The sequence below is a fragment of the Elephas maximus genome, chromosome 20, assembly GCF_024166365.1.
Source record: "Elephas maximus indicus isolate mEleMax1 chromosome 20, mEleMax1 primary haplotype, whole genome shotgun sequence".
NCBI classification, from domain to species: domain Eukaryota; kingdom Metazoa; phylum Chordata; class Mammalia; order Proboscidea; family Elephantidae; genus Elephas; species Elephas maximus.
The window spans coordinates 38,714,927-38,738,000 of NC_064838.1; the positions used below are offsets into that span (position 1 = coordinate 38,714,927).

A 23,074-nucleotide genomic window follows, 5' to 3' on the forward strand; every position below is an offset into this window, starting at 1 on the left:
TTGGGCTAATTAAGGAAACCCCAGTGGCGTAGTGGTTAAGTGCTACAGCTGCTAACCAAAAGGTTGGCAGTTCGAATCCACCAGGAGCTCCTTGGAAACTCTATGGCGCAGTTCTACTCTGTCCTATAGGGTCGCTATGAGTCGGAATTGACTCGACAGCACTGGGTGGTGGTGTGGGCTAATTAACCAACATTTCCTGTTCAGCTGCTGTGGAGTTGGTGTCCCTGCTGGGTATGTTAAAGGTGAAAGTATAAATAAGACAGCTTCCACCCCGAGTCATAGGTTTCTCAGGAAGCTCTGGGGTGTCTATGTAACTATCTTACAAGCGGAACAGTGGGAAGTGCCCAGCATGGGCAGCGTGTAGGAGCTGATAAGGGCGGCATCTTTCACCCTTAGGAACTGGGGAAGGCTTCCTGGAGGACATGTCTTGTGCTGCACTCTGGAAAGATAGGAGGAGAGGTTTGGGAATGGGGGACGGCTATGGAGGAAAGTGTCAAGGGGGAGAATGTGGGTGTGTCTGAGGCACAGGAAAAATGGAAGAAGGTGGTACGTGGTGAGGCCAGGTTAGGGTGGGGCTCCGAGCCTTGAAGACAGACCACCCTAGGCTGTTTGGACCTTCCCTGGATGGCAGTGGGAGTCCTTTCCCTCCGGAGTCTGACCCCAGGAGGGCAGAGGTGTAGGTACTTCTTGCCTGTAGGAGGAGCCTGGGCTGCCTATCCCCCAGATCAAGCACCTGTGAACAGATGTGCTGCTGCCCTGGGAGGTGGAATACTTGGATGCTGGGGGGTCACTGCTGCCTGTCTTGTGTTGTGGTTTACAGACAAGCTCACCAGTGCCAGCAAGGACTCCCTGAGCACCCACACTAGCCCCAGCCAGTCACCTACCAGTGTCCACGGCTCCCGGCGGGGCAGCGTCAGCAGCACGAGCAGCGTGAGCTCGGTGCTGGATGAGAAGGATGACGACCGCATCCGCTGCTGCACGCACTGCAAGGACACGCTGCTCAAGAGAGAGCGGCAGATCGACGAGAAGGAGCACACGCCAGACGTCGTGCAGCTCTACGCGGTGAGCCGTGTGTGTCCCGGGCTCTGCCTCTGACTTGCCTGGCAGGCTCGGCTGTTCCTTGTGTGCAGGCCTGCAGAGTCCTGAGAATGCTTTGTGAAGTTAGTGGTTCCTTTGAATCATTTTAAGTTTCTGCTAAAGGGTCATGCTCTGAGGGCCCTGGGTGAGTCCCAGAACCATCTCGGGTATGTCGTAACCAACATGCGTCCTTACCCTTCCTTTGCGGCAGGGTGGAGACATTGGAGGCCCAGGGGTAAGGGCTGAAATAGTGGTTGCCATATGGTGTGGGCAGGTTCACACCCTGGGAGGCTCACCTGGGAGTCTTAGGCTACGAGTTTAGGAAATTGACCGTTAAGTTTGGCATTTCCCCTTTACGTCTGTTCAGATGCCTCAGCTCTTGTTACTACCAGCGACCCCAGACCACCTTTAACAGATGCACACTTTAAGAGGAACATGGTGTACAGGCAGTCCCCAGGTTAAGAACGAGATCATTCCTAACTCTGTCTTTAAGTCTTTAAGTTGAATTTGTAGGTAAGTCAGAACAGGTACACACAGTTCTTATTTAGCCCTACTTTAGTGCAAGAAATGGAGCCCTGGTGGTACAGGGGTTAAGAGCTTGGCTGCTAACCAAAAGGTCGGCAGTTCGAATCCACCAGCCACTCCTTGGAAACCCTATCGGGTAGTTCTACTCTGTCCTATAGGGTCGCTATGAGTCAAAACGGACTCAGTGGCAATGGTTTGATTTTAGTGCAAGAAAAGGCTCGAAGCCTTTCCAGTGATTTGAAAGCTGCACATGGAGCGAGTGAAGGTGATTGTGATGATGGATTTGTTGTGAGTAGGGGTTGGTTCAGTTGTTTTAAAATGAGGGCAAATTTACATGACATTAAAGGGCAAGTACCAGCTGTCCTTAAGTCAGATGTTCTTTACTGGGCACTGCCTGTAATGCAAAGAGCATGGGATTTAGACCAAGACATCTGGGAGTGAGGCTGGGCTTAGCCTCCCAGTGGCCAGGTGAGACCTGCAGGTGGAGCAGGAATTAGCCAGGTGGGGTTGGGCAGGGAGGTGTAGGAGATGGGGAGGAGGAGAGCAGCCCAGGCAGCTCCAGAAAAACCCTGAGCAGGCCAAGAGTGTACTTTTGTCTGATGACCACCGAATGGTCACTGTTAGCAGTTCTGTATCATAATGGCTGTGTTTCTGGAGTCACTATGAAAATACCCAGGCTACTAGAAATGGTGTGAATTAAGCCCTTGCTCAGCTACCAATGTAGCTCTTATCCGTTCTTCGTGTGGAGTTCATGACTGATGTCTTCTTTTCATGAACAGCCAGTGTATTTTTTCTTCCCTCTCTTTTGAGGGGAACCCTAGCCATGCCTTGTGCTGGTGTCTTGCTGTTGCCTGGCATCACCTGGCCAAGAAGGACTGTAGCAGCTAATTCCTCTTCTCTGCCTGGGTGGTAGACACATTGACTTGTGTCCCGGAAGGCCTTCTTCTCTCAAAAACATCCTGTCAAAAGCTCTACCCTCTCTTTCCTTACAGCATGGTTTTCTTTCTGCTTACAAAGTAGTTTTGATAATCAGGATATCTATAACAACAGCCTAAAAAATAAAAACAGCTCTGCATTTTTTTTACCACGTTTTAGAAAAATGTTTGTAACAAAACATTTGCCATGTCAATTTTTTTTACATGTGCAATTCAGTGCCATTGTGTTCCTGATGTTGTGCAGCCATCACCACCATTGGCTTCCACATTTACCTCTTCTTTTCTCTTCTTAGAAACTACGACTTTACATGGAGAAAGTTGACCGGAAAGCTCCTGAATACATCAGGATGGCCGCAGCATTAAAGTAAGCTCCTCCTCTCTGTTTTCCTGATTCCGTGGTGAATCTTTTCAGACGTTTTGACAATTCTGAAAATGAAAACCTAACTCAGGCCATGCTTTTCTTCTGTGACTAACTCCAGAGAACTGTCTCAATGTCTGTATTTCAGTGGGGCCACATTACAATCACTTGAGCTTTGTAAAAACGTGCCCTCATGTTCAGGTGATCTCCAGCTATGCTGAGTGAGCAGGTTTGGGATGGGCCTTGAACCATAGGCACCAGCGCTGGGGGCAGCATCTGGAGTGAGGGGAGGGTAGTGGGCCTCATGCCCTTGCCTGGGCAAATGGGGTACCAGGGCTGAAAGAAGGCATTTCCTTTAGAGCAGGGCTTACAAACCATGGCCCATGGGCCAGATCTAGCCTGCTACATGTTTTTTTTTTTGAAAAAAAAAAAAACTTGAAATATAATTCACGTACCATAAAATCAACCCTTTTAAAGTGAACAATTCAGTGACATTTAGTACGCTCACAGTGTTGTACAACCACCACCTCTGTCTAGGTGCAACACATTTTCATTGCCCCAAAAGGAAACCTCATATCCATTGATGAGCTGCTCCCCGTTCCTCCCTTTCCCTAGCCCCTGGCAACCCCCAGTCTATATTCCGGCTCTATGGATTTGCCTGTTCTGGACATTTCGTATAAATGGACTTATACAATATGTGGTCTTTTATGACTGATTTCCCTAACGTAACATAGTGTTTTCAAGGTTCATCTGTGTTGTAACATGTCAGCACTTCATTCGTTTTTATGGGCAAGTGCTATCCCGTTGTCTGTGTATACTGCATTTTCTTTATCCGTTCGTCAGTTGATAGACATGAGGGTTGTTTCTACTTCTTTCTACGTTATTAAGAATAATGCTGCTGTGAATATTTGTGCACCAGCTTTTGTGTGGGGACACGTTTGCATTTCTCTGGGGCATATATACCTACCTAGGAGTGGAATGGTTGGGTCACACGGTGATTCTGTGTTTCTTTTTGAGGAACTGCCAAACCGTTTTAGAAAACGACCGCGCCATTTTGTATTCCCACCAGCAGCGTATGAGGGCTCCCATGTCTCTACATCCTCACCAACACTTATTATGGCCACCTGTTTTTATAAATAAAATTGTATTGGAACTCAGCCATTCCTGTTTGTCTGCTTAGTGGCTGCATCTGCTTTTGCGCTACAACAGCAGAGCTGAGTGGTTGTGACAGAGACCGTGTGGCCTGCAAAATGTAAAGTATTTATTACCTGGCCCTTCACAAATAAAGGTTATTGACTGCTGTTTAAGAGCCTTTCTCCTGAGGGCTAGGAAGCTAGAATTTGGGGGTGCTACTACTAGAATCAGATCTCAGCAGTTTTTTCCCAATCTGCAGGAAAAAAATTATGGTATCCAGTGTTCTCAATTTGAGAGTTTTCTGCTTTTGTCTTAAGCCTGTGTGGCCTACCTGCCACCTTTGTAGTGATGCATGTAGAATTAAATGTGCCTGTTTAGGAAAAAACTATGTTTTTATTTGGACATTTACTGTGGCAATACTTCATAATGTTCCAGAAAACAAAGGGGATAAGCTTGGCTTTTATTTCATGATATTGACTGCGATGTTATAAGCCCATTACTGTATCCATTACTTTTTATGGGTAAAGAATAAAGTGCCTCCTTCATTCACCTTCTCCAGTCACGCCTGTGACCCTCTTCCCATGAGTCCAGATGACAGTGCTAATTTGTTTGAGGAAATTTGTGTTAAGCATTTTTGGGGAGAAGGCGCCTGTATACTGAACTGGTACATGCAGTTACAAAAACACACCGTGTGGCCTCATACTCAAAGAAAATGAACTTTTTTGTTAGTATGGTCCTTAAGGTGTTTCCTGACTTTTTGAGGCTTCGAAAATATGAAAGGCCAGATAATTCACCGAAGAGGGCATTTATGCGGCCAACAAACACATGAAAAGATGCTCTTGATCATTAGCCGTTACAAAAAAAAAACAACAAACCCAGTGCCGTCAAGTTGATTCCGACTTACAGCGATTAGCCATTTAGCGATTAGAGAGCTGCAAATCAAAACTACAATGAGATACCATCTCACCCCAGCTAAAATGGCACTGATTAAAAAAAAAAAAAAACAGAGAACAACAAATGCTAGTGAGGGTGTAGCAAGGTTGGAACCTTAATCCACTGCTGATGGGATTGTAAAACAGTACAACCACTATGGTAGTTCCCCAAAAAACTAGAAATAAAACTACCTTATGATCCAGCAATTCCACTCCTGCATATATACCCTAGAGATCTAAAAGGAGAGACACAGACAGACATATGGACACCTATATTCATTGCAGCACTCTTCATAATAGCAAAAAAATGGGAACAACCTAAGTGCCCATCAACAGATGAATGGATAAAAAAATATGGTACATACATACAGTGAAGTACTACGTAGCCATATAGAATAATGATGAGTCCTCAAAACATAACATGGATGAATCTGGAGGACATTATACTCAGTGAAATAAGTCAGTCACAAAAGGACAAATATTACATGAATGCACTTTTATAAGAAGACAAGAATAGATATATAAAGACGAAGGCTCATGGGTGGTTACCAGAGATGGGTGGGTGGGGTGGAATCACTCTCTAGATAGTGGACACTTGTTATTTTTGGTGATGGGAGAGGTAACACTGAATGTGGGTGAAGTGCATACAGCTTGACCAAGGTCAATGTTGTCACTGTAAGTACACAAGAATAAGGAACATTTTTGGTAAATGCTGTAGTATACAATTTTGTAATAATAGCAACAACAACCATAAAATATATGTGTGGTTACATGTGTAGGTATATACGCATATATGTGTATAGGCAAGTATATGTGTACAGGCAGCTTCCTGGTTACAAACAAGATCCGTTCCTAAGTTTGTCTTTAAGTCGAATTTGTAGGTAAGTTGGAACAGGTACATGCGGTTCTTATTTAGTGTCAGTCAACAGGTTTTTTTTTTTCCCCAGTCAAATGTTTGTCTTAGTATATATTTTACCTTTCTGTGTTTATAAAGGAAACCCTGGTTGCGTAGTGGTTAAGAGCTACAGCTGCTAACCAAAAGATCGGCAGTTCAAATCCACCAGGCTCCTTGGAAACTCTATGGGGCAGTTCCACTCTGTCCTATAGGGTCGCTATGAGTCTGAATTGACTCTATGGCAATGGGTTTTTTTTTTTTTTAATGTATATAAAACACTTAAAAGCCCATTACTGTGTCCATTGCCTTTTATGGGTAAAGAATAAAGGGCCTTCCACCCATGCAGTGTTTTCATGAGTATTACAAAGTAGTGTGTGCATTTATTAGTATGAACCATTGTATTTAACTCAAATTTTTAATATAATAGGATTTATGGCAGTCTGTTCTCAAGTATGAATTGTCCATAAAGTTGGATGTTCATAACCTGGGGACTGCTTATATATATATGTGTGCATGTATAGGTATATCTGTGTGCATATGTATATACATGTATGTGTGTACATGCATGTATATTCATATACATAATAAAGCTCATAGGGGACACAATTACGGATACTTCTTAAGAAAAAAAAAACAATAACAAATACCTCACTGGAGTGGTTTACTGGGTTCAGAGCCTTAGGATTGTAGTCTCGTGGGACAACTCAGTCAATTGGCATGATACAGCTCGTAAAGTCTGTGTTCAACATCCTAGTTTGGTGAGTAGTATCTGAGGTCTTAAAAGCTTGTGAGCAGCCATACAACTATTTGTCTCTACTAGTCTGGAGCAAAAGAGAAAGAGGGAAACCAAAGACTCAGAGAAGAAACTAGTCTACAGAACTAATAGTCTATACAAATGATGGCTTCATCTATCCTAAGACTGGAAGAACTAGATGGTCCCGGGTACCACTACTGACTGTTCTGATCAGCGCCACAATAAATGGATTCTGATAGAATGAGAAAAATATGTAGAACAGAACTCAAATTCTTAAAAAGACCAGACTTACTGAACCGGTTGAGACGAGAGGACCTCCTGAGACTATCGCCCTGAGATATTCTTTAAATTTTGAGTCGAAACTACTCCTAGAGATCACCTAAATAACAGATTGGCTCATAATATAAAGAATATCCCCATGTGTCCTGTCTTAGGCTGGGTTCTCTAGAGAAACAAAACCAGTGAAGCATATATGCATATATGTAAATACATAGAGAGAGATTTATTTCAAGGAAATGGTCGAGGCAGTTATGGAGGCTGGCGAGTCCCAAATCCATGGGTCAGGAGGGTTGGAGGCTTCTCACTCATGTGGTTGCAGGGTTGATGAACCCAAAACCTGCAAGTCTGGTGGCAGGCTGCTGGTTCACGGGGTTGAGGGAGCTGGCAAATCCAAAATCTGTTGGGCAGGCAGCTGGCTGAAGGCTTATGATGTCCCAAGAACTGGAGGTCAGAGGATGACGAGACAAGTGCAGGGTTGAGAGGGAGCAAGCTTTGCCAGGACATTTGTTATATCATGAATGCAGGCCACTCAAGGAAACTCCTCTCCCATTGATTGGCTACTCACATCAGATCACAAAATGGGAGGTGATACATACTGTCTGCAAACCACTGAGAATTACAGGCTAGCCAAGTTGACAGTTAACATTAACCTTCACAAGTACTGTGGTCCATTAGAAACTCATCAGTATGAGACCAAACAGTCAGCATTCACTCTAAAGCAAGATAAGAAGGTAGAGGGGGCAGGGAAACTAGATTACTGGAAACGGAACTAGAACGGAAATGATGAGAATGTTGACCCATTGTGAAAAATGTAACCAATGTCACTGAACAATTCGTATAGAAATTGTTGAATGGGAACCTGATTTGCTATGTAAACTTTCAATGAAAACATAATTAAATATTATTTTAAAAAATATGAAAGGCTAAATCCAGTTGGTTTGTTGAAGAATCCCCCTTCCCCTATATTTCTCCCTGACTCTGCAGTGCCTTGGGGCCCTTCTTCCTTCCCCTGCTCCCTCCCCCACTCCCTTCCACCAGTGTTTCCCAACCAACAGGAAGGGGAGAAGAGGTAGGAAGGAAATGAAAAGAAGGCCAGGCAATCACTGTAGGGTCACCAGCCCCAGTCCTCACTTCCCCTAATCCTTGAAACTAGGTGTCTGTACTACCCAGCAGCAGACAACAGAAGAGGAGGAAAACCCCTTTTTTGACCTGCCAAGCTCGGCCGCCGTTGTCCTACACCCCTCCCCTACCTGCATGTGCACTCCTGGACCCCATCCTTCCTCTGTCTATTCCTCAGCCTAGAGCACTTGTTCTAACACAGCAAGAGAAGGACACATTTTCTTGGCTAACTGCAGTTGCTTGGGCGATCATTTCCATCATTGGAACACACTGCCCTTTCTGTGAGTAGTTTGGAAGAAGCACCCAGTGATTCTGATACATACCTTCCCTAATTTGAGAATCCTTGGTGAAGCACCTGTCTCATGCTCCTGAGCCTTTCTTCCCTGAAACGCACTGTAATCAGTGTCCCTCCCCACATTGGTTTGAAATTAGGGCAGGGGACCTCCTTTCTACCGAGACAACAGCCAGGAGAGGTACGTTCTTGGTCGTTTGAGCTACAACTCAGTGTTTTCCTCCTGAAGTTGTTATCCAAGGGGGCTTCTGTCCCCGAGTCTGGCTGCTTTTCTGCTTTGTGCCTCAGATACATTGTGGGTTTAATGGGCTTCCCTGGCTAGCTGGGAGCTGCTACTGCTTTTACTCCTTCTTCAAAGACCATTTTTTTTTTTCAAAGACCAGTTCTGAAGGACTTTAAGCCAGGGCTTCAAACAGCTTCCGTCTGGTTCGAACCCTGGCTGAGAATTTGCATTTCTAACAAGTTCAAAGGCAATGCTAATGCTGCTGTTTAAGGACCAATTCGGAGAACCACTAGGAGAACAGTGGTTCTCAAAACTTACTATACATAGGAATCTCCTGGGCATTTTGTTAAAATATAGATTCTGATTCAGTATATCTGAGGTGGAAATGCAAATTCTCAGCAGGGGTTCGAACTGAAACAAACCAGTTTGAAGCCTTGCTTTAAGCCCTTCATTCATGCGTTCATTCATTCAACAGGTATTTATTGAACACCAGTTATGTGCCAGGCACTGTTCTAGGTGCTGGGGATACAGAAGTGAAGGGTGAAGATAGTGTCTACTCTCACGGAGCTTACGTTTTAGTGGGAGGACAGACGATTGTCGAGTGAGCAAAGAATGAACAAGGTAACACCAGATGTGATAGGCACATCTGAGAGACATAAAACCAGTTGATGTGATTGAGACCAGGGAACGTAATTTCAGATTTGTGCTAACTTTGTCATTTTTCAGATGACTTAGAGATATTAAGACAAAGCTCAGGTCTTCTCATTTCCAATGTGCTGTTCTTTTTGTAAACTTTGAAGTCAGAGATGATCAAACAGCCTTACTAGATCCTCAGATTACAGTACATACCAGTATTTTTCCAGCTAGGACTATTTTATAAGGAGCTTTGGTGGCGGAGTGGTTAAAGCACTTGGCTGCTAACCAAAAGGTCAGCAGTTTGAACCCACCAGCTGCTCCACGGGAGAAAGAAATGGCAGTCTGCTTCCGTAAAAGATTTACAGCCTTGGAAACCTTATGGGGCAATTCTACTCTGCCCTGTAGGATCGCTATGAGTCAGAATCGATGCAATGGCAATGGATTTTTAGGACTATTTTATAGATGGTAAAATAGGTAAACTTGGCTACCCTTTCGGCGGACTTAACTTTCTGCGGCCTCAGACAGGGAGCTGAGCGGCCATTTCTGAGGATGGATTAACAGTGGAGAGATCTGAGTTGTTTTTCCTCTCAATAGACATTGATTAAGCTTGGTCCATATTGCTAGTTTCTGAGGATATGCAGATGAAAAGCTATAATCAGGCCTTCAGAATTTAGCAGTCAGGTGGAGGTGACAGGCTTGTAAATGAGTAATTATAACATCACATGCTAAATTCTGTTGTTCCTCTGAGACTTGAGTTAGGCCACTTCTCGGCTTCCCTGAGGAGTCCCTGGGTAGCAGAAATGGTTAAGTGCTTGGCTACTAACTGAAAGTTGGAGGTTTGGATCTACCCAGAGGCACCTTGGAAACCCTGGTGGCGTAGTGGTTAAGCGCTACAGTTGCTAACCAAAAGGTCGGCAGTTTGAATCTACCAGGTGCTCCCTGGAAACTATGGAGCAGTTCTACTCCGTCCTGTAGGGTCGCTGTGAGTCGGAATCGACTTGATGGCAACAGATTTTTTTTGTTTAGAGGCACCTTAAAAGAAGGGCCTGGCAATCTACTTCTGAAAGATCATAGTTATTATTACTCATGGGGTCACCATGAGTCCAGGTCAGTTCAACAGCAACTGGTTTACTGGGCCTTCCCTGATACTCTGCCTCCACACTAGGCAGAGTCGCTCTCTCCCTTCCTGATGTGAAGGCAAAGTCCTTTTCTCATGTAGGGATCAGTCAGCATGGTGCCCTGCAGGCGGCTGCTTGTACTGGGATTCCTTTATCAGCTCTCGGAATTATTCCTCTTCTCCCTGAGTAATGTTTGAGTGAGAAAAGCCAAGTGGTTTTCTGCCCTAGTGTAGTGTAGCCAACTCATTTAGTAAACCCCCTCATATATTTTACTGGACATAGTAAAATTACTTAGGGCAAGTCGGTTGAAGTAGATCCCAAAACATGTTGCTGTCAAGTTGATTCCAACTCCCAGTGACCCTGTAGGACAGAGTAGAACTGCCCCATGTGGTTTCCAAAGAGCGGCTGGGGATTCAAACTGCTGACCTTTTGGTTAGCAGCCGAGCTCTTAACCACTATGCCGTCAGGTCTCCAAAGTAGATTCAGTCCAATTTATTTTAGTGATGAGTGTAGGAGCTAGTCCTCAGAGTCCTAGGCATGAGTTTGCCCCTCTGATGAGTGCAAACTGGAAAGCAGCTTCCAGTTAATTAGCACTTATAATGTGAAGAGGAGTGAGCCCTTCATTACATACAAGATGCTACTTTGAGAAAATTAGCTACATCTGCCTTTGTGAGGCCTTAAACCTTTAGAGCCCTTTTACACTACATTCTTCAATCCGTACGATGAAATTTAGATCAGATGTCTCTGTGATTTCTCCTCAGTGCTGGGGAGACAACCTACAGTCTGGAACATGCCAATGACCTTCGCGTGGAAGTGCAGAAAGCGTATGAGCTAATAGACGCCTTAAGGTATGGCCTGTCCCATCTGCTGGTTTGAGTGGGGAAGGTGCTGTGTTTTAATGAAGTGGTGGACGGCTAGCAGACCTGGGCTCACCCAGAGTCTCAGGGACAGTGGAAATGTGTGAGGGGGAGGCCAAGGAAGGTGACAACTCTGGCTCTCGCTGTATCACAGTAACTTTTAGTTAAGGATTTCCAATGTTTGGTACTTTTAAAGGAATAAGAGTTATGTATTGATACCAACTGTGTGCCCATCGCTGAATATTTCTATATAGAGTAACTCGTTTATTCTATCAAAATTACCCTGTGAGGTAATTGGGGTAAATAAGGTTAGTATCCCCAATTTTATAGGCAATAAAAGGCACCACAACTAGCAAAAGCATTGGCATCAGGGTAGAAACCCAGGCTCTAGTCTCCATCCTTCAAGTCTGCAGTGGCTTTTTAACTGTGGGGTGGCTGTCAGGGTTCATTCAGCCTTTCGAGCTATATAAAGTGCAATGACTGAGAAGGAGAACTGAGATGCGGAGTCTTTGTCCATCTATGCAACATAATTTTCAGGGCCTGGGGCAAAATTAAAATGCAGGGCCCTTGTTCAAAAATGGAGAATTTTAAGACAGTGACAGCAGAGCATTAAACTAAGCAGAGGCCCTTCTAAGTGCTGGACCGTGTGCAGCTGCTGGCCCTGCCCATGTGGTCAGTCCCTCGATGACCCAGTGTTTGTTGTGCACCCTGTGCTATTAGGGCCCTTGCGTACAGACAGAGGGCAAGAAATGGGCTTTGTCCTCAAGGAAACCAGTGGCGTCACTAACCCATCTCCTCCACAAATCTTCCCCGCTCCCGGTGAAAGCCTGCCACTTCCAGGGACTGTTCACCCTTGTTTCTGAGGCTGGTAGTGCCCCTACATTGATGTATTTGTTTCAATTCAGTAAGAAGATCTTAACCTTAGGCTTGAACCAGGACCCTCCAGCACATCCAAACACTTTGCGGCTACAGCGGATGGTCAGATACTCAGCTACACTTTTTGTACAGGTAAGCCATCCTGTGGTGGCGTAAACATCACAGTTGGCAAATCTTGAGCTTCTGCCTCTCAGAAAAGAATCCATGCTAATAGCTTCTTTATTTTTTATTTATACATTTATTATTTTTTTAAGACCATAAATGGATTATGCCACATTTAGAGAAAAAAGTAAAAGCACTTTTAATCCCATATCTAAATATAATCACTCAACATTCTAGTGTATTTTCTTCTAGTGCATTTTTTATATACATTAGTTAAAGTGTTAAAAAGCAAAGATGTCACTTTGAGAACTAAGGTATGCCTGACCCACGCCATGGTATTTTCAGTCACCTCGTATGCATGTGAAAGCTGGACAATGAATAAGGAAGGTTGGGGAAGAATTGATGTATTTGAATTATGGTTTTGATGAAGAATATTAAACATACCACAGACTGCCAGAAGAAGAAACAAATCTGTCTTGAAAGAAGTACAGCCAGAATGCCCCTTAGAAGTGAGGGTGGTGAGACTTCGTCTCACATACTTTGGACATGTTGTCAGGAGGAACCAATCCCTGGAGAAGGGCATCATGCTTGGTAAAGTGGGGGGTCAGCAAAAAAGAGGAAGACCCTCAACGAGATGGATTGACACAGTGGCTACAACAATGGGCTCAAACATGGCAATGGTTGTGAGGATGGCACAGGACTGGGCAGTGTTTCATTCTGTTGTCCATAGGGTTGCTATGAGTCAGAATTGACTCAACGGCACCTAAAAACAACAACAGTTATGATTAGTACATATTTACACATTCGTGTCTCCTCTTTTTTCCTTAAGTTTTATATCATGATCACTGTTGCTTGAATGGCTACAGGATACTGCTTTGACTGTGTCTGTCGTCCTTTATTTACCCCTCCCCCTTTAGTTGGCCATTTGATAGATTCTCATTTTGCTATTATAAGCATTGCCATGCTGGGCATACTTGTACATAGCTTTTCTTCCTGGGGACAAACTCATAAGGAAGTCCTCCTAGGGCATTGGTTAACAGCTGATGGCTTAGAGTCAGGTTAAACCTAGGTGGTTAGGGCTGAGTTATATCTTTCAACCTCTGAACGCCCCTTCTGAGAGAAATGCGGGTAACTACCTCCAGGCCTCCCTGGCAAAGAGTTCTAATAGATAGAGTCTTACTGGTCTAGTTTCCTTAAACTGTATGGCAGAGAATGAGGCCTTTTCTCCTTCTGAGTAGTGATTACATTCAGCAATCATTTCTTGAGTGCCTACCACGTGCCAGGCAATGTTCTAGGTGCTGGGTGCCCTACAGGGAACAAAAAAGACAAACATTTCTGCTCTTATAAAACTTATATTTTAGGGAGGGGGTAGATGGTAAACAACTAAAATGCATTGTGTATAAGATGGGGGAAAGGGCTGTGGAGAAGGGATAGGGAGGGCTGGGATGCAGGTTTACAAACTGAAATAAGTTGTCAGGGAAAAAGCCTCATCGAGAAGGTGACATTTGAACAGGTGAATAACTGGGACATCTGATACTGGTTATTTCATAAGGAAAGGGCGGAATAGTTCGGAAGTTGACTCTTTGCCCTGATTCAAGGGTTAGTTAGGCCCTTTTCTGAGGCCATCAATTAATATGTAGTAGCTTAGCTGACACAGACTCATCATAAGGCTTGTGGTTGATTTTTTTCCCCAAAAGGGTTTAAGTGTAAACTTGTCTGTGACTCCCTACAGGAAAAGTTGCTTGGCTTGATGTCACTGCCAACCAAAGAACAATTTGAAGAACTGAAAAAGAAAAGGAAGCAGGAAATGGAGAAGAAAAGGATTCTGGAGAGACAAGTGAGTGAGGTGATCCTGGCTCTGGCTTCTGCTTCAGGCTTCCAGAGCACAGAGGCCTTCCCAGGTCCCAGACGGTCCTGTGAGGCTGCAGGAAAGCAGAACCTCTTGCATTGTCTAGCTTGGATTTCCTTCTATTCTGGCCTCACTCTGGTCTACAAAAACCAGAATGCATGTTTGTTTTTCTTCCAGAGGTTCTGCTGATTTTCTCCTGCCCAGATTGGCCCTTCTCCCTCTGATGCAGGCTACAGAGGATGTAGCTGCTAGGGGGTTCTTTTCTTTGTAGAACACCCTGGAATATGCAGTATTAAACAGAAAATAATATGCATACTTAATATTGTTTGAGACTCTAGTATAGAGTTGTAGCATACCCCAGAGGTTTGAGAAAAGTAGATGGCCAGTGAATCTCATCCTTTAGCTTACTGTGATTCGTTTTATTTTATTTTTGAAAATCAGAGTCTGCCACTCCTCTTACCCCCCAGAAGAGCATAATTTGGTTGTAGCAGCTGGTCTTGTTTGTCCTAAGGTGGGAAATTGGTGTCTTGCTAGCACGGGATAGAAGGGACCTCTGAGGATAGCACCTGCTATTGGCCTGTGACTGTGTTTCTTCTCCCTAGGCTGCCCTAGAATCCCAGCGAAGGTTGGTGGAAAGGCACGGTGACCTGGCGTCACGGACAACCAATGGGGAGGTGGCGTCTCTTCATAGGGGCCCTGCCCCCTTGCGGAAGGCTGAGGGCTGGCTCCCGCTCTCAGGAGGCCAGGGCCATGGTGAAGACTCGGACCCCCTTCTGCAGCAGATTCACAACATCACATCGTTCATCAGGCAGGCCAAGGCCGCAGGCCGGACCGACGAAATGCGCACGCTGCAGGAGAACCTGCGGCAGCTGCAGGATGAGTATGACCAGCAGCAGACAGAGAAGGCCATTGAGCTGTCCCGAAGGCAGGCTGAGGAGGAGGACCTGCAACGGGAACAGCTGCAGATGCTCCAGGAACGGGAGTGGGAACGAGAAAGGGAGCAGTTCCAGGCAACGTCCCTGCACACACGGACACAGTTCCTAGACATCCAGGAAGTCAGGCCTTTTCAGCTGGAGCCTGGCAGAGAGCCTCGCACCCACCTTACTTATGCTCTGGACCCAGGCTCTCCCCTAGTTAAAAGCAGTGTAGCTCCCAAGACGTCTTCACCCTGCTCAGCTGGAGAACCCATCAGGATGTGCTCTGGGCCCCCAGCCCTCAGCCAGGAGTTCTTCCTCCGGAGCACCATGTCACAGCAAAATGAGGTGCCTGCCCTAAATCCCTTTGATGAGGAAGATCTCTCCAGCCCGGCAGAGGAGGGCACTGGCAGCTCTCCTGCTACAGAGGTTTCCTTCGGCCCTTCAGCCCGGATCCCAAAAGAGTACAATCCTTTTGAGGAAGAGGAGGAGGAGGAGGAGGCAGTGGCGGGGAATCCCTTCACTACCCCGGATGGCCCAGTGCCCAACCCCTTCGATGAGGAAGGTGAACATCACTCCCAGAGGCCTTCAAGCCCTCCTGTTCCCGGCAACCCCTTCGAGGAGCCCGCCTCTACCAATCCGTTTGAGATGGACAGTGACAGTGGGCCAGAGGGTGAGGAGCCCATCGAGGAGGAGCTGCTCCTCCAGCAGATTGACAACATCAAGGCGTACATCTTCGACGCCAAGCAGTGCGGCCGCCTGGATGAGGTGGAGGTGCTGACGGAGAACCTGCGGGAGCTGAAGCGCACTCTGGCCAAGCAGAAGGGGGGCACTGACTGACTGGGGGCTGGTGAGGTTGACGGGGAAGGAGGCAGGGTGAGAAGTAAGATGCCCACAGGTTAGCAGAGGGGATCTGCTCTTTTGTGCTATGCACTTTGAGGTATTTCCACTACAGTTGAATAATGGCAACTATAACAGGAAAAATGAGCATTTGTCTGCCACTTTTCCAGTTTTTTTCTTTTTTTTAATTGGAAGTTTCCCCTTTAGAAGGGACTTTACAATTTTCACTCCTGAAATATAACTAAATGCAGCTCTGTTGAGCCCAGGGTAGAAATGGTTGCCATGCACCTCTTGGGCCTATTTGTTACTGCCTGGTCTTTGGTCATTATGCAGTGTTACAGGGCAACCTTGTATTGGGCCCTTCCTTTAGCCAAGGTGGACAAGATGGACTTCTTTAAACTATTCTGCTCTGGTGGAAGTCTGTCCCCATTAGGTTGTGGGTTCCCTCTCACCGGGGGCTTTCTCTGCCATGCTTGGTACATCCTGCTTGTACAATGGAAAGAGGGAGGTGTTACTGTAAAAGGAATAGTTTAGATCACAGAGAGCCCAGCTCCTCTTTTTAAGAGGGAGATGGAGATGAGAGGGTCTGTTTCTCTGTCCGTGTTAAGTTCTTGGTTGTCTCTCTTTGGAAGTTAAAGTCCCATTGCAAGGGTTGTCATTGTGAGTCTGATCATGAGCTTTTTAGGAAACAGGAGTGGTTAACATTTTGGTCAAAAGAGGAGGGAAGAGTCTCTGATAGGACTGAATGACAGAGAATGATTGTCTTTCCTCTGAGAAATCCCCCTCAGAGCTTTGGCAAAATCACTTGATCCAGGCCTCTTTCAAAGGCCCAGTCTATAATTTAGGAATTGGTGATCAGGAAACTTTTGTGGAGCATTGTCAGGGGGAGGGGAAGCTTCCTTGAGTCAGAAGATAAAATGATTTTCAGGGGCAAGTTGGTCAGCCTTCTTCCCTTGTGGTTCATCCTCTCCTGACCTGGGGCACTGGTGGGATAGTTTCTTAACAACATTTAGTATTTGTTTTTAGATGCTGTCAAGTAGGTTCTGACTCATAGTGACCCTGTGTACAACAGAACGAAACACTGCCCAGTCCTGCACTACCTTCACAATCATTGCTGCGTTTGAGCCCATTATTGCGGCCACTGTGTCAGACCGGCTCGTCAAGGGTCTTCCTCTTTTTCGCTGACCCTCACTCTACCGAGCATGATGTCCTTCTCCAGGCACTGGTCCCTCCTGATAACATGCCCAAAGTATGTGAGACAGAGTCTTGCCATCCTCGTGTCTAAGAAACATTCTGGCTGTACTTCTTCTAGACAGATTTATTCGTTCTTCTGGCAGCCCATGGTATATTCAGTATTCTTCACCAAACACAATTCGAAGCCGTCAATTCTTCAGTCTTCCTTATTCATTGACCAGCTTTCAAGTGCATATGAGGCAATTGAAAGTACCATGGCTTGGGTCAGGTGCACCTTAGTCCTCAAAGTGACATCTTTGCTTTTTACCACTTTAAAGAGGTCTTTTGCAGCAGATTTGCCCAATGCAATATGTCGTTTGATTTCTTGACTGCTGCTTCCATGGACGTTGATTGTGGATCCAAGTAAGATGAAAACCTTGACGACATCAATCTTTTCTCCGTTACTTATTGGTTCAGTTGTGAGGATTTTTGTTTTCTTTCTGTTGAAGTGTAATCCATACTGAAGGCTGTGGTCTTTGATCTTCATCAGTAAGTGCTTCAAGTCCTCTTCCCTTTCAGCAAGCAAGGTTGTGTCATCTGCATATGGCAGGTTGTTAATGAGTCTTCCGCCAATCCTGATGCTGCATGCTTCTTCATATAGTCCAGCTTCTCAGACTGTTTGCCCAGCAGACAGACTGAATAAGCATGGTGAAAGGATACAACCCTGATGCACACCTTTACTGATTTTAAACAAGTGAAATGTTTGAAGAGGCACAACCCAGGACAATTCCAGGAGCACTGCAGTACTTTTCACCAATTAAGGGCAGAAAGGGAAATTGTTAACTTAGCTCTGGTGCTTTGGTTTTCAAGAACATAACCCTTCCCTCACATTTGACATCATGATACCCAAGTGTACTGAGTAGAGCTCCTGCAGTTGTGCTTGTTACTAATGAACAGTAACTGACCACTAGTCACTTTATGCCCCTGAACTAACTCTGGATCATACTCTCTGGTTACTGGTGCAAGAGCTGAAATTCTTTCCATTACATCGTGATGAAGACCGCGTTGCTCTTGGGCCTGCCTGAAACCTCTTGGTGTAAAAACAGTCTGTGTTTTTGTCCACACCATTCACATTTCTTCAGTACCCACTGGATCTTTTGGCTGAATAAAAGGTCCTATATTTGGAGTAGGGTAGGGGGATGAGGGGTTGGGTAGAGGGTGTATGGAGGACCTCTTTGCAATTGGATTCTGTTCACAAACAGAGGATACAGATGGGTTACTAGTGTCAGCCAGGTGCCAACGCTGCTAATTGTCATGGGTGGTTTTGGGAAGATGGCAGCCAGAGGCAGCCCAAGCTGATGAGCGGCACAGGCCTCCATTCTTCCGAGGCCTGCGCCCTTCCTGCTGTTATTCTGGAGGGTTTCATGTCTGGTTGGCACAGCCCTCCCTTCTCAGTCTGCCCTTTCTGAGTGAAGAGGAGGCACTCTGCACTGAAGAGCAGGTAGTGGCAAAAGCTCAGCACTGCTTTCCATCTTAATTACTTTTCTAACAAGAATATAAATCTCTTTTAATTAGCTGGTGATTTCAATTAAGACTAATTCACTAAGTATACCTCTTCTCTAAAATCAGCTCCAGGTAGCAATCTGAAAGTAACTAAGAGCATTGAGAGACACACATACAAGAAACATTTAAAAAACGATGTTTAAAAAACCTCGCTGGATACAGTAAACCAAACTAAAACCAAATCCCTCTGATTTGATTGAATTTTTTCATGGCTGTATTCTTCCACGGATTCTTCCATTTAATTCTTCCATGGGTGTATCCTTCTGTAAACACAGTCACAACAGGAGTTAGAATTTCCTACCCCTCAGCTGTACCACTTCCCAGGATTCATCCAGGCACAAAGTTGGATTTACAGACGGGCTGACAGCAGGGAAAAGTTGGCCTATGGATTGTAACCACAACTTCAAGTTCTGACCTCCTGTGGATATTTCACCCTTCCTACAGTCCTTCTACAGTCCTTCAAGGCAAGCAGCTCCATCTCATCAGCAAATGAGGCGTTCTCGATACGGCGTTGGCAGGTCTCCCTAGACATCGATCATATATGGAGGACACTCTGGGGATTCATGCAGCAAATGAAGCAAATAAGCTTTTCCCTTCTTATGCCCTGTTTGTATTTTTCCCTGTGTAACACACTAATGACGTTTACTCATTGTACTTGCAGCTCAATGTGTCTTTGTGGTTCAGATACTAAAATGTACCTCTGAGTCATCATGGGCCATGTGGTAGGTTGGACTTTGGTATAGTTAACTGTCAGGACTCAAAGCAAGAAGCTGGTCTCTTACCTGGACGCTGACCGTGATAGGAGATTGTGCCAGTCATCTGACAATGACTGTCAGTTTGAGGCTTGTTAATTTGCATGTACTACTCTGGGGTCTTGTATTGGAATCTTTTTCAAAAAAAATAAAATAACAGATGTTAGTGGTTGCGCGTGTATGTGCATGCCTTATAAGTGAGTCTCATCAGATAACATCACCCTCCCTTCTGTCTTAATGATGGACCATCTTGGTGTTAGAAGAGAGTCCAGCTCCTGTGTTACCTGTCTGTTTAAGACCTCCAGATAAAATCAAGGTCACTGGGCTCTGAAAACCAAACCAAACCAAATACCAAACCCGTTGCCATTGAGTTGATTCCGACTCAACACGACCCCATGTGTTACAGAGTAGAACTGCTCCGTAGGGTTTTCTTGGCTGTCATCTTAATGAAAGGTGATTGTTAGGCCTTTCTTCCGTGGTACCGCTGGGTGGGTTCGAATCACCAGCTTTAGGTTAGTAGTTGAGCTCAAACCGTTTGCACCACCCAGGGACCTTTTGGGCTCTCAGCAGGGGATAAATGTGTGTTCCAGTCCTGCCCTTACCCTCAGTTACTTCTGCATTATTGATTAAATGTTCTGTTCTATGCTGCATTTCCACCCGTTGCAAATCTGTCCTATAAGCAGGCCTGTAAGGTAGTTACTTAGGTACTCACCTATAAGGAAACAGGTTAAGACAGGTAGTCTGGCTGGAGTCACACAGCCAGTTAAGTAGTAGAATGATTTAAACCCTGGCCTGCCTGACTCACTTCTCCCTAAGTAGCAAGGAGAGTTTGATCTGGGTCAGGTACAGTGGGAGTATTCAAGCACTGTGTTGGCTCAAAGGGCAGTGGAGAAAGGCTGGGTGCTGCTGTGTGGGTTTCTGATACATCACTTGGGCCTTTGAAACCAAGAGCTCCTGAGGACCTACGTAGATTACTGAACTGGGTGGGGATAATAATACTTAGTGCTTACTATGGACCAGACAGAATGCTAGGTATGCATCAGTTATTTAATCCTCCCAATAACCTCAGTTTACAGATGAGGAAATGAGTGTGGTGAAGATAAACTTGCTTAGGGTTACACCACTGGAATTCTAGGCCAGGTCTGTTTGACTCAAAGCCCAGGCTGCCCTAACCTGCCTTGTATATGGACATTGATGTTTCTAGCGTGGGATGGAATGTTTCAACCGTAGCACATCCCTCCTGTGGGCTTTAAGATTAAAAGCTCTTCTGCCTAAAACTTAAGTAGCATAGCCCAATTTGAAAGGACTTTAGAACCGACTTCTGGTTTCAAAGAGACATACAGAGTTTGGAAGTCATCACCTCCCGTCCTCACAACAAGAGAAAACTGAAAACCCGTGCCTTTTCTTGAATCCATCAGAGGACTGACATAGCAGGACAAACTGCCATCCTGAAATCTGGAGAGGCAATTGAATCTAGAAAGTGACAGCCAAGATCTGCTTACCTGGAGCAGAAGCTGCTGGAACCAGAAACTGGTAGGAGCACTCAATGGTAATTTTGAGGAATTGCTGCAGGCTGAGTGTGAACTCGCATGAGAGTGAGGAACTCCCAGGCCCACAGTTTAAGGAACCCCACACTTTGATGAGTTTTACCCTCAGGAAACCCCCACCGGGTTTTCAGGGTGAAGAGCTGAGAAAGATCCTCTCAGGGCTCTGGTAAGGGGAGGGGAAGATTTGCTGTTAGTTGCCATAGAATAAGCTCCAATTCGTGGTGACTGTATATGTAACAGAATGTGACACACATTGCCTGGTCCTGCCTCATCTTCATGGTCATTGGGATGTTTGAGTTCAATTGTTGCAGCTATTGGGTCAGTCCATCTCATTGGCGGTTTTCCTTGTTTTTGCTGACCCTACCAAACATGATGTCTTTTTCTAGTGATTGGGCTTTTTTGATGACATTTCCAAAATAAGTGAGCCAAAGTCTCACTATCCTTGCTTCTAAGGAGCATTCTGGTTATGTTTCTTATAAGACTGATCTGTCCATTCTTCTCGCAGTCAAGTGTATTCAATATTCTTTACCAACATGGGACTTTGTATGCATCAATTCTTTTTCTGTCTTCCTTTTTCATCGTCCAGCTTTTGCATGCGTATGGGGGTGATTTAAAAGACCCGAGGCTTGGGTCTGATACACCTCAGTCATCAAAGTGGTATCTTTGCTTTTTAAAATGTTAAAGAGGCTTTTTGCAGCAGATTTGCCTAAAATAGGGAAAAAGTTAAGCAATGCTTAAGTCACAGCCCAAAGACACAGGCCCACTAAAAGGTGGGAGATTTAATCATAAGATTATAGAATGCTTCCCCTTCCCCACACTTTACCACCACACCAGTGGGGCTCCAGTATAATAATAGATTACAGCTGAAAGAGCTGCAAGGCGCAGATTCTCCAAGAGGGTATCTAGGGAAACCCAAAATTAAGAGGGGAGAAACAAACAAGGATGCTACAGGAATCTGAAGCCTCCGACACCTACACCTACAGCAAACATTTAACAAGCCCAGTTCCTAGCCAGATTAACAGAAATTCTCACACTAGAGGGCTATTTACCTCAAGTCCTATTACCTGATGATACAAGTAATATCGTCTGGGTTTCAACAAAAGATTAACGAATGTGCTGAAAGGCAAGAAAAAACAGTGTGATGAGGCAAAACAAGCATCAGAACCAGATTCAAATGTTGGTACAGATGTTAGAACAATCCAATAAGAAATTTAAAATAACTGATTAATACATTAAAGGCTCTGATAGAAAGAGTAAGCAACATGTAAGAACAGATGGGTGATGGGAGCAGAGACATGGAAATGCCGAGAAAGAGTCAAAGCAAACTCTGGAAATCAGAAACACTAACAGAAATGAAGAATGCTTAGTTTCTTAGTGTTGCTGTAACAGAAACACCACAGTGGCTTTAACGAACAGAAATTTATTTTCTCACAGTTTAGGAGTCTGGAAGTCTGACCTTAGGGCACAGGCTTTAGGGGAAGGCTTTCTCTCTGTCTGCTCTTGAGGGAAGGTCTTTGTTTCTTTTCAGCTTCTCTTCCTCGGCTCCTTGGCAATCTTCATGTGGCGTGGCATCTGTCTTCCCCATCTGTTCTTGCTTGCTTCTGTGCCTGATCTGCCTCATTAACATAACAAAGAAAACCCTATTCCCAAATGGGGTTATGCCCACAGGTATAGGGGTTAAGATTTACAGCATATTATGGGGGAACACAATTCAACCCATAACAGATGCCTTTGATGGGCTCATTAGTAGACTGGGAAGGACTGAGGAAATAATTAGTCAACATAGAGATATATCAATAGAAACTTCCCTAACTGAAATGCAAAGAGAAAAAAAAAAAAAAAAAAAAACCACGGGATAAAACAAACAACATTCAAGCACTGTGGGACAATTTTAAAAGATGTAACATATGTGTAATGGGAATACCAGAAGAAGGAAAAAAAAAATTGAAGTAATAATGGCCAACAACTTTACAAAATTAATGACAGACACCAAACCACAGATCCAGGAAGGTCAGGATAAATACAAAAAAAAAAAACAAAAACTAAACCTAGGTATATCATATTCAAACTGCATAAACCAAAGACCAAGAGAAAATACTGAAAAAAATCAGAGCAAAAACTCACCTACAGAGAAAAACAGGGGTAAGAATTACAGATTTCTCCGTCAGAAGCCATGCAAGCAAGAAGAGAATGGAGTAAAATATCTAAAGTGTTAAAAAAGAATCACCAACCTAGAATTACGTATCTTGTGAAATTATCTTTCAGATTGAAGAAATAAAAACTTTCTCAGACAAGAGTACTTAAGAAATGCATTTCATCCCCCT

General features: G+C 44.8%; 1 protein-coding gene across 3 annotated transcripts in view; it reads left to right on the top strand.

Annotated features, from left to right (window-relative positions):
* RBSN (rabenosyn, RAB effector) overlaps positions 1-19,392 on the top strand; it is a 31,797-nt gene extending 12,405 nt beyond the window's left edge. For all 3 annotated transcript variants that reach the window (XM_049862664.1, XM_049862663.1, XM_049862662.1), the window contains exons 7-12: positions 821-1,062; positions 2,831-2,901; positions 11,039-11,125; positions 12,040-12,142; positions 13,845-13,949; positions 14,564-19,392. In XM_049862664.1, the coding sequence (XP_049718621.1) occupies positions 821-1,062; positions 2,831-2,901; positions 11,039-11,125; positions 12,040-12,142; positions 13,845-13,949; positions 14,564-15,715 (1,760 nt within the window). In that variant the 3' untranslated portion in view covers positions 15,716-19,392. The remainder of the gene's footprint in view (positions 1-820; positions 1,063-2,830; positions 2,902-11,038; positions 11,126-12,039; positions 12,143-13,844; positions 13,950-14,563) is intronic.
* The last annotated feature ends 3,682 nt before the right edge of the window (positions 19,393-23,074 follow it).